Source organism: Fulmarus glacialis, unplaced genomic scaffold (genome assembly GCF_000690835.1).
Source record: "Fulmarus glacialis isolate BGI_N327 unplaced genomic scaffold, ASM69083v1 scaffold40771, whole genome shotgun sequence".
Taxonomy (NCBI): Eukaryota; Metazoa; Chordata; class Aves; order Procellariiformes; family Procellariidae; genus Fulmarus; species Fulmarus glacialis.
In genome coordinates, this window is record NW_009194224.1 from 25,026 (window position 1) to 36,675 (window position 11,650).

General features: G+C 37.3%; 1 protein-coding gene across 1 annotated transcript in view; it reads left to right on the plus strand.

Annotated features, from left to right (window-relative positions):
• Positions 1–10,844, plus strand: part of LOC104072207 (leucine-rich repeat-containing protein 16A-like) — a gene marked incomplete at both ends in the record, with an annotated part of 33,716 nt that extends 22,872 nt beyond the window's left edge. Inside the window, 5 exons of the mRNA XM_009587702.1 lie at positions 2,514–2,617; positions 4,563–4,640; positions 4,756–4,832; positions 5,756–5,860; positions 10,637–10,844. Coding sequence (XP_009585997.1) covers positions 2,514–2,617; positions 4,563–4,640; positions 4,756–4,832; positions 5,756–5,860; positions 10,637–10,844 — 572 coding nt within the window. The remainder of the gene's footprint in view (positions 1–2,513; positions 2,618–4,562; positions 4,641–4,755; positions 4,833–5,755; positions 5,861–10,636) is intronic.
• Positions 10,845–11,650: the final 806 nt, after the last annotated feature.

An 11,650-nucleotide genomic window follows, 5' to 3' on the forward strand; every position in this document is an offset into this window, starting at 1 on the left:
TTTTTCACAGATGTTGATGACCTGGAAAAGATGAGTGCGTTATGGTCTATAAAGGACATTAGTTGATAAGAGATAGGAGCCGTGCTCTTTTATCCTTTTAATTATTGCTCTGTGAAGTGCAGATTCTGTGTTCTCCTAAGCTTTAAGGGTTGACCTGGGGGAATATGGGTGGGGAGAAGGTTTTTTGAGTGTTCTGTAGCTCTTGTTATGCTCAAGTAAATAGTAAACCCTGAACTGAATTTATTCAATCATGATTTTCATTAAAAAGACTTTATTAAACTCTGGGGTTGTTTTTTTCCACTGCTAACTCTGTTTTTGGTGACAAGCAATTGATTAAGAATCTTGACTAACCTTATGTGTACTCTTGAGATTAGATGTTCATGAATTTGACAGAAATTCATGCAGTTCTGGTATGTCCATTCATCCTGTGCTTTTCTGCATGTGATCGCAAGGATTTCAGCAAGTGCTTGTTTCTGTGGGGAAAGTCTAAAGGAGACGTTGGATTCAGTAGACTCCAAGGTGCATGGATTGTTTTTCAAGCCTTTCTTCTTTTAATTTTTTTTATTTTGAGCCTCTCAGTTTCAGAAATTCTGCATAATCCCTCACTGATTTTGACCTTATTTAAAAAGCACTTTCTATTCCAGATAAGTTTCTAAGGTTGAGAAGTGAAGTTCAGGTGGTAACTTCCAGCTGATCTTTGTTCAAATATTGTATCTCAAAGTTCTTGAGAGCTATTAACACTCTGAGCCTCCTGAGAGTGGTAAAAGAGCATGAAAGATTGTCTGCAAATGAAAGTGAGATTACTGTTAGAGTATAGCATGAGGAAGGTGAAGTTCAAACAAAAATTTATTGATTTGAAGATTCTGGTTAAATGGAAAATTCTAGTGCACTCATTCAAAGATAAGGCTTGCTTTTCTGAGCCCAAGCCAAAGGCTAATTAAAAAATCCCTCATTCACATTGTTTGCTTTCAGTGATGTGGCTGATTTTGAGCAGTTGGCCCTTTTTAAACACGAAACAAGCAGCAATGTTACAGATTGTTTGATAGGTCGTCTTCTCCCCCAGATTCAGACACTACTCCTGAATTCCCAGAATTGGTTCTTGATAGCATATGCTGAATTGTTGACAGTATATTGCATGCAGTTCTACTTCTTCTTGTTGCTTATAAATGTTGTTGAGAAGACTCACTAAAGTGAATCCAGAACTATAAGCTCTAGTGGTTAAATAGAGCTTTTGGGTCTTTCGAAGTTTCAAAAAGTATTTGTTTGCAGTTTACCTTTATAGATAGGGTATGGATTCAACAATGCAATGTTAAGATAAAAGAAAAATACCGAATGGAAAAGTTTTGAGACTTGGCAGAGATGTCACTGTGCTTTGATTCTTTTCAGTATCAAAAGCCTCCTGAAACAAGACCCGTACTACTAACATGGGAGACTTTCTTGATATTTGGAAGCTTGGAAAACCAAAGCACAGAAACAGGGTATTTTGGTCTCCAGTGGCTTGCTAGCTGCTTCCTCCACATCCTCACTGATAAATCCATTTCATAATAGTTTTTAATTGAAGAATGGACATGTTCCATCCATTGAATGCCAGTCCATTTTCACTGACCAGCAGCTTTGAGAAATTGCCCAAAATTGTGTAGTAGATCAAAACACATGCCTACTTTATAGCTTTGGCCAGGCACTTACAAAACACATGCATGTAAGAAATACATGCATGTATTTCTTGAAAGACGGCAATAGCCATCTACAACAAATTAAAAACTTGGTAATAAACTACAGAACCCTCAGATGAAAGTTAGATTTGCTGGAAGTAGCTACATCCTAATTTGTATTTGGAAAAGCTGAAGAATTTTAGAGGAAGAAAGCTCTGACTGGTTTGTTCCCAATGTGAGCTTTTTAATTTTAATGTGAAAAGTATGTATTTGTTCTAATCAAGAATTTAGAGTCTTTATGCATCTCTTCATATTTTAATTAACTAACCATTTTTCTGAAATTACAGGCAAATACATAGTTGAAATATTTTAAGTTTCTAGGTCTCATCAGTTGCTTTTGAAGTTCTGGAAATTATAATTGTTAATGTACTTGGTCTTCCACAGATACTTTCATCTACTTCCACATACACTTTTTATCTAAATATTATTGCTTGCAAGAAGACACTGACTTAACATTATGGAGTAAACTCTGTTTTAAAAATCTGTTTTAAAATGGGATTGCACTGTTAAAGCCTTTGCAGACTTTGCAAAAAGACTTCTTCCCTGGATCCAAGACCCATGGATCTGTGGCTCCATCAGGACAGCTAATGGAGTGTGGTCCAAACTGGGCATGCTGTGGCAGGGAAGAGTCTATCTGCCTTGTGCCCTATCTTCCTGCTGCAGTACAGTGGTGGTAACAGGAGGTCATTAAACATTTATGTATGTCTGTGTTCACTGAAATTGTGCACTTGCAGGGTCTGGGCTAGTTTTGTCTATAGTTGGCTGAGTTGAGTACTAATGTTTTGGTTTTTTTTTTGGCAGGGGTGAATAGCCTTTCCCAGTCACTGAGTGCCAACTCGCTGATCGCGAACACGCTTGTCTATCTTGACCTCTCAGGGAACGCGCTCCGCGGTGATGATCTCTCAGTAAGCACTTTCCTCTCATTTGTGAATTAATGGATGTTTTTAATTTATTGTTAAGAGAAGGGTAAAGCCGTTTTGTTTGGATCCTTTTTTGCCTTTTTTTCAGTACAGTTCTAGTAGGGGTAGAAAATAACATTCTGATCTCTACTCTTCATTATGGAGTCAGAGAATTGAATTGCCCCACATGACTAAACAAACACACATAATTTTAGTTCATGCTTTCAGTGATAAATGAGAAAACTGTAAATGCACCACTTGTTTCAGTGGACTTACCATGCTCCCTGAGTTCTGTTTGAAAGTGACCAAAACATACTTAAAAAAACTCATCTTCTTTTTAGTGATAACTGTGTTACAAATTTTTCATTGGAAGGTTGGAAACAATTGATTTCTTTTGACTTGGAAAGACTTAATTAATTTCTGGTTTTCAATATTTTTGTTTGTATAAATAAATCTGTGCATCTCCTTGACACATGCTGTTGAAGCTCATGATTCGTTGAAGAATATAATTATTTTTGAAGTTCCTTTGTTCAGTTTATCAGTTGCCATACAGGTGCAGCTCTATTTTCTCCATAACAAAATCCACTTAGTTCTCAATTTGTATGTATTCACTCTTTGACTGTTACATCTGTATTTTTCTCTCACATCAAAACTTGTGTGCATGTAAGTGTCAGATTTTGAATTCTTCAAGTACTGAGCATCTAAAATATGCAACACTAGAGTCGCCCAATCTTACCATTTAAAGTGCAGTCAGACATGACTGCTACTTTTTCACAAATCTTACTGGTTTCAGATTCATCAGCACATTCGAAGAACCAGTCTTTTCAGATGTAAGAGGTGAAAGTTTCAGTAGGACAAGAGGATTTAAAAGGTAGCAGACAAATAGTTAAATGTAAATAAAGACACACAGTGAATTGCTTTTAAAGAGAGAATAGCATAGCAAATAATGTAAAAACAAAAAGTAAAATATAACGTACAACTTTGATAGGCAATGCTTAAATCTGATGTCTACCTACAATATTTTAAGGGACATAAATACAAAAAGTGGCGCTTTTCTTAGCCTGTCAGAGAGAGAGAGATGGTTCAAAGAAAAAGATTATTAATACTGAGATCTCTTAATCTGTGAAACAGTTTTCCAATAAGAGTAAGGAAATCCTGTTGTTTAGCATTTAAAATAAACCCCAGCAAAGCACAGGGTTTTTAAAGCAGGGACCTTTCTTGCACTGTAGGTATAGGGCCTAAAAGACCTAATTTTTAGAAAAATTAATCTATTTTAGAAATGTTCAACATGCTCTGTTTGGCTACATTTCATGTGGAGTTGAGCGTTCCACATTTCTGTGAATTAGGTCATACTTTTATCTTTCTGTGTTGCTCTCTGAGACTAAAGAAAGCCCAAAATAAAACAGCGTATAGTAAGAAGTTTTACAGGTGCTAACATTTGCATGACATATCATATGCATTACTGAAGCCATCAATATTAAAATCTTGTTACCTGTTCTGTATTACCCCTTAAACCTTTAATGCACTGCTGATATTAAGAAGTGACCACGAGCTTCAGACGCAAATTAGTTGCTTCCCTTATGCTTAAAGGGGCTGGCTTAAACTTACAAACCAATTAGCCTTTCTGAAATGTAACAGCAACCTGAGTGACATTCCAAGGTATTTCTAACTAAATTAATTATCATTTGCTGTGAAAGTGAATTGCAGAGAGTCAGGTTTGGTAGATGTAGTCTGAGTGCTGTTTTTTCCCCTGTTGTTTTAAAAAAGTATAGCTTTCAAAAGTAAAACAGGTTGTATTGATTAGGTGAAAAGAAGTTTCAGATACAGCTCTTGTAGTGCAACTTTATAATAAAAGCCTAAAATGTAATGAGAAGTAGCGATCCAGTAATTGGTGTCATAATATCAAAATTAACATGGATAATTCTTTTTTTTTTTTCTCCATTAATTATAGAGCCTGTACAATTTTTTGGCCCAGCCAAATGCCCTTGTTCATCTGGATTTATCCAACACGGAGTGTGCACTAGATATGGTAAAGATGTTTTTTGTGGAGATTCAAATACCAAGGAAACGTTCTGCACCTTCTATCCCTAGGTATTTTTCTGGGTTAATATACAGTAAAATCAATCTTCTTTGTTTTAAACCAGGTATGTGGAGCCCTCCTTCGTGGATGTCTTCAGCATCTAGCTGTCCTTAGCCTCTCTAGGACTCTTTTTTCTCACAGGTACAGTTTAAAAGTAATTAGTCTCAACTCCTGCAATATTTTGTTTTATAATTTCTTGCTCTCATATTGCACCTTTCTTTTTAAGAAGACATCTCAGACTTTATAAAAGTCTTAGAAGTCTTAATTCTCTTTGAAATAGTTATTATTTATTCCAAGCAAAATATTTTGTTTTCCTTTCTGCTCTTTGCTAGATGGCTGTAAAATAAGCTACCTTGTCTAATACATTTTCTGTGATACTGATACAGCGGAAAATCTATATATATCTTTTGTCTCTAAGAGGCATAACATCAGGCTTTGAAATCTGACTGACTTGACTTGTCTTTAAATTCGGTTTTTAAAGTTTGTATTTTTCATTATTTGATGATGGTTACAAATGCTTTTTTCCTTTTTTGTCCTTTCGTGGGAGGAAATCCTTTTGAAAGTCTTTGAGACTGAACGTTGACTTTGTAGAATACTTGCATTGTAAGAAATATTAACATTAGCTTCCCTTTTCTTCAAATCAGTGTCTTGGGTCAATATCAGAGATGATACCTAATTGGCGGTAAGCTACTCCAGCATTGAGTAATTACTTCTAGTGGTGAAAAGGCAGTTTCAGGGTTTTTGAGATGTCCTGTTTGTATCGTAAGATACAAGTATGTTCATTATTAACCAGACCTAAATGATCATTCTTTGTAGTTTACTAAACAGAAGCTAGATAGTAATGTCTTCTGAGCAGTAGTGTAATGCTGAGGATTGTTTGTTGAATCAACATTTTGATGACATTATATTTCTAAGCTAATTGAGAGCCACTGATTACAGAGCTGCTGAAGGTAGAGCAAATTAAACATGTAAAAGATCATTACAATTCTGACGGCTTGCATTCACTATTTATTGGAATGAGGAGTGTCTAGATGCTACTTCTTAATGAATTTGTTTACTTACAGAAAAGGAAAAGAAGTCCCTCCCTCCTTCAAACAGTTTTTCAGCAGCTCACTTGCTTTGATGCAGATTAATCTTTCGGGAACTAAACTCCCTCCTGAGCCTCTAAAGTAAGATTTCATTTCATTTTCTCCTGTTGCCTAAAACCTAGTTTGCATTGTTATTATGTGAGTGCCTCATATTAAAAATGAAGGGAAAAGGATTTTGCTTTTTTTTTTCCATTGTACATTATTGATATTGCAAGAGTGAGTTTCATAATGATCACACATTCAAGAAATGTTGTTTCCATCTCACAGTTGAGACTATTAATCATATTTTGTTCTGTGGGAATGTCACAGCTGTTTAGCTTCCATCAACATTTTTTGTGATATATTTCTTGCTTTGTGGCTTATGAACAAAACTGTTTGCTTCACAGTAAAATGGGATTATGTACTTGTGTGAGTGCCATTCCTTTGAGGCTGTGGTATTGCAACAGCCATTGTGAAACTGAACCTGTTGTAATGCTTGGGAGGAGAGACCTATTGCACAGAGCTATGCCCTCCTGCTAGGGGGAGAGACGATGGCAGCAACTTATAGGAATGCTAAGTGTAATACATTTCTTCGCTATATGTCATCCATCCTGTGGCTAACAGGTTCTGGTGATGTGAATTGGGCCTTCCATTGCCCACCCAACACTGGAGAGAAACTCCTCTTACAGCCTAATGTAGGCTGAGGGAAATTGTGTAGCACTGTGTCACCTTGCCTGTGACGTGTGCAGTTTTGAACTGTGTTGAACTTTCCAGACATAAAATTTAAAGGTGTGTTTTAAAGTCAAGATAGTTCTAGATAGATAGGTCTAATCTAGATAGGTCATTCTGTGATTCTGGCAGAATCCTTGTGTTTATTGAGCTAAGTTAAAGAAAGGGCTCTTTCCAGAGTGTCAACTTGCTAGCTAATATGCATTAAAATGTACATAACCCTATCTGTAGTAGACGTCCAGACATGTTCACTAACCATTTTGGAGAACACACCTCCAAAATCCTAATCTGGACACAGATATAGATATATATGTGTATGTATGTATACTTGTGTGTTTGGGAGCCTGCTTCCTGAGGGAGAACAGGGAAAGGCAATGGGCAGTAGCTCAGCAAGGGAGTAGCTAATGAACAGGAGTTGATGGCAAAATCAGAGATGTGGGATGTAAAGTGTAGTTAGTGAGTACCAGATGGAAAGCTTTTGATACAAACTGGGGGAAGCTAAGGGAGAGAAAAGTGACAAGTGCCACAGAGGAAAGAGTAGTGTACATCGTTTTGGGATATTTTTTCTTAATGCAATTTGACATTGGAGAGGACAGTACAGTATGATGCTTAAGTAAGATGCACTGGATTGAAATCAATATTCAACTGCAGGAGCCTATCATTTTAGCTCTGACATTTCACTCTGTTCTGTGTGATGCTCTTGGTTGCTGTCTTGCTTGCTTAGACTTTGCTAAGATTGGGAAGGTATGGTACTGATGTGTTTTCAAACAGAAGATGATTATTGAGAAACACATTGGTTGATTCTGATTAATTTAGGGCTATTGATTCTGTGGTGGAGGGCAGCAGGGAGCTATGTTTAATGAAGCAAGAAGAACGGAGGATGTAGGTGACTAATACACAAGACAATTTTATCAGTGCTACAGGAAAAAAAAGAATGTTGTGAGACATTGAATATATCTACACAGATTAAGAAAGGTGAGAAGCCCCAAACACTAAGGTTCATATTTAGCTCTTCTCCTTGGCATGTTGAGTATCTCCTGGGCTGTGAGGAGTTTTGGCAGGTGAGTGCTCTACAGTTGTCTGTGCTCATGGAAGATGTTACTGTATTAATTTATCCCAAATACTTGTGACCCCTTGATCTGCCAGCTGTGCAGCAAACGAGATCTTCCTAGTCCTTTTCAGCCAGATTGATCTCTATTAGCAAAAACCTACTCTGTTGATAATGTTTAAGCTAATCTGGCTCAATTTGACTGAATTGGATTAGAGAGTGTTATTCACGTGACTGATGTTGGTGGAAGTAAAGAGTTAATGACGGATAGCGTAGGATGGGTTGAGAGCAGTAACTCTTTTGCCAGCACAGACAGCTCCAGAAAGGAGCATCTGTCCAAAGTCCAGCTGGACACGTGTGGTCTCAGAGTGTCCATGCCACACTCAGCTGGCTGGCATTTTGGCATCGGCTTCTTTTGTTTTGTTCTGATGGCAGTGTTCACCTCTGCCTAGGAGGTAGGAGTGAGCTCTCAATATTTTTTGGTAGTTTCCTTGATGTACTTTTTCTCTAACCTGAGTTTTTTCTTCAGTTTGAGCTGAGTGTATTTCACAACAGTACAGAGAACTATGATCTGCAGTACACCTTGCTTTCCTCCTCAAACCCTGTATGGCTTGACTAATACACTTGAAAAGAATCACTTGGAAGTTAATCTGGTGTTTAAAAGGACTGAGGATGTGCTATATCCTGGGGCAGCTGCTTAGCCTTTTGGTCTTAACTGTAAGAAATTACAAAACCTGTGCTGAACAATCAAGATCATAGGATTTGTTAAAGACAAGAAGATGGAAGCACCTTTTTTCAGACAGACTTATTTGTCATTGCCAAGATTGCAGTAGCACATGAGGGATGATTTCTAGAAGGAAAAATAACAATGACATAGTGTACAATAATAGCATTTCTCTGGCATCTTTGATCAGTGCATGTCATAAAAGCTTTTGACAACGTGGGCCTTGGAACTGTCCTGTGACAAAGGGGAAGTTCCTGTTTTGTGTCCATGAACCAGAGGTCATACAGTTGGATGTGTGATTCAAGATCAAGCCTGCCTACAGAAAAAAAATAGATAAAATGCAGATACCTGAATCCCAAATTCCCCCGTTTAATTGTTATTTGATTTCTTTCTTATCAACCTCCGATAGATCAACAGTTGTGGTATGTTTAATCACATATGCTAATTCAGTGGGTTTAAAGATATTGGTTAATCAGTGCACTCAGGGAAGGAGGTGAACTTGCTTGTACAGTGATAGACCTGTTAATAAAGTCAAGCCTTTCAGGGAAGAGGTTTGCTAATAAAGCTGTACTGCGAGGATGCCACATAGTGGGTGGAGAAAGGGTGCTTTTAGTTCTTGTACGTAGTTAGTATAGTTAATGTTCCATCACAGCTCACTTTCTTTTTTTTTTTCTTTTTTTTTTGCCTGAGTGAAACAGTTTATACTCTCTTTTCCTTGTTTAAGTGTATGTTGGTGTTTTTGTTCATTTACAGACATTGCCAAAAGTTGTATTTTGATCTGTCAGTGCTATAACAAAACAAGTTTCTGATATGCTTCTCATGCAAATGCTAATTACAAGGCCAATTCTTGCATTCTGCATGTACCACAGTTAACAAGACCTTTCCATGTATTGCCATATGTGTCATTTAAACATAGTGGCTAAGTATAATTATAATATAAAGTCTGCCTTCAGCGCCTTTGAATGCTGGTGATTTTTCATGACAAAGAATTGAGAAATCATGAGATTTTCTTAGGATGAGTTTATAGGAAAGAGGTTAGGAAAAAAAAACAACCCTTTTTTCTTCCTGTGAAGAGACTACATTTGAAGCAGCACCGTGTCTCCTTTTTAATCTGCATTTTTTTATGGTTGCACTGTATTTTTTAGGTTGCCTCAAAATGTTTAGGAAGTTCTTTGCAAAGTTATCATCAGCCAGACTAACTTTGAATAAAAGCATGTTTGGGAAGGAAATATAGACAAGGATTGTCTAAAAATTTGTAAAAACTTTTGCAGAGCTTTCACATTTTTTTCAAAGTCTGCATGTTAATAGCTTAGGAAGTAAATAAGCACAAGATATTTGCCTTTGTTAACAGCAAAGGTCTGATTAACATTTATACTTGCAGGGCAGAAAAACCTTCCCGGGGCGCACACATTTTAAATATGGCTTTTACACACTATTTGAGTAGCAAGTGTATGGGCAAATGGCTCAGCAAAATGGATTGGTTTTTATCTCCGTGCATCAGTAGTGTGGATTCTGTTAGCTTGCTTTTGGCTGAAATTAATTTTGGGGAGGAAGTCCTTCTGTTTCTCTGTTCAATTACTAATTCAAAGCAGTATCTATTCTAAAGATACGAGAAGGTATACACAGATTGTGTTCGCTCCTTCTCTAAGACACATACGGTTGTGCTTTCTGATTTGACAGTATTAATAAAACTGTGATATTAACACTAACTTTTATATGTGGAAACAAACTTCTGCAAGGCTTTAAAGGTGAATTTAAGAAAATCATAATCAGTTGTTGCTACACTACTCTGCCATTCTGCCTAAAGACAAAGGATACCATTGTCTGGGATATCATTTTGAAATCTGTAAATATTTATTGGGTTGCAGAAGTGGAGAATTGTGTGATACTTGAACACAATCCAGCATTTGAGTGTTACAGGCACTGTGCCTGGCTGAAATGGCTGGCTGTACTGCAGCTTGCATATATTAAAAACCCCATTTTTTCCTGAATTTTTGGAAAATCAGAGAGTTAGTACGGTCATACAACACTCCTTTTGTAACCATTTGATGCTCTTTGAAAGCAAATGTTGAAGAAAATTTATCTCTGACGAATGTTATTAAATGTTGATGTAGCATTAGCTTTATGGTTTCTTTATTAGCCTTGCATCCCTGCAGTTTTTGAAGCTGCTGGAGTGTTCTAAGTGTGGCAGGTTTGTGCTGCCATTGTCATTTAAAAAATAACTGCTCAGCTGGTGTGGTTTTGTTTTGAAATGGTTCTTCGCATTATAGGTGTATTAACCTGTGATCGCTTAGACGATGATGATGATGATGTAAAGCTGCCTTTTTTTTTTTTTTTTTTTAATTATTAAAATGATTCTAAAATTGATCTTTTTCAGAGCGCTTTTATTAGGCCTGGCTTGCAATCACAATCTGAAGGAGGTGTCTTTAGATCTCAGTAGCTGTGAGGTAAGGAATATTTATCAGGATGTGTTCAAAAGATGCAATGATATGGAATTAGAGTTCCCATTAAATCCACTGAGCGAGATACTCTTCCTCTGTGGTCAAAAGTTGTGGGAAAGGTTAGAACTTGGAGAAGCAATTATGGTAAAAATCAGCTGTTGAGTGTTACAGCATCATCCTAAATAGTGAGCACGGAGGTTCAAAGCACCTGCAGCACCTGATTGTCAAAACCCTCCTTGCAGTGTAGCTGTTCTAGATACTGAGCCAGTGCACTGGTTGCTGCTTGGCAGCTTCTGCTCTCTGGTGCTGTGATTACACAGGACTCTGCAACAGGGTGGCAGCTTGATTTGCTTTATCTTGTTCCCTCTTGCTTCTCTGTGCTTTGCTGTGCACTTTGTTTCTCAGGATTGTCCATACTCTTGCAGGATGATACCTGCATGGCTACAACTTATGACAAAAGATCAGCCAAGACCCTGGGGAGCCAGTGAGGCAAAGTTACACAGAGAACTGTGTGGGCTTCAGCCAAAACCAACACGAACCAGCTTTGGCTCAGGCCTTCTGTGGCTGAGCGGCCACCCTTTCCTTTTTAAGCTGCAAAGAAAGCCTCTCACTTGTTAGGCATATCTTTCGAAGTCCACCACCGGAGTATTAACTGTTCTGGAAGTGCCTTTCAAATGCAGTGGTTTCCCCTTAAGTAGAAAACATGCAATTTGATGAACATGTTGAGGTACAGTAATCCTTGTCTTAGATTCGTGTCGATTGCTTTTGGAATGTGCACAGATTTACTTAGGAAGAAAAAAACCAAATAATTGTGAATGCATTTCATAGTTTGTTTTGATATTTTATACTTTTTAAAAAATGGTATTACTTTGAAGAGCATTACATGTAAATTCCAAATAGAAAAGCTTTCAAGTCAAGTACACATGCTTCTTTCTTCTGAGTGGAGAGAT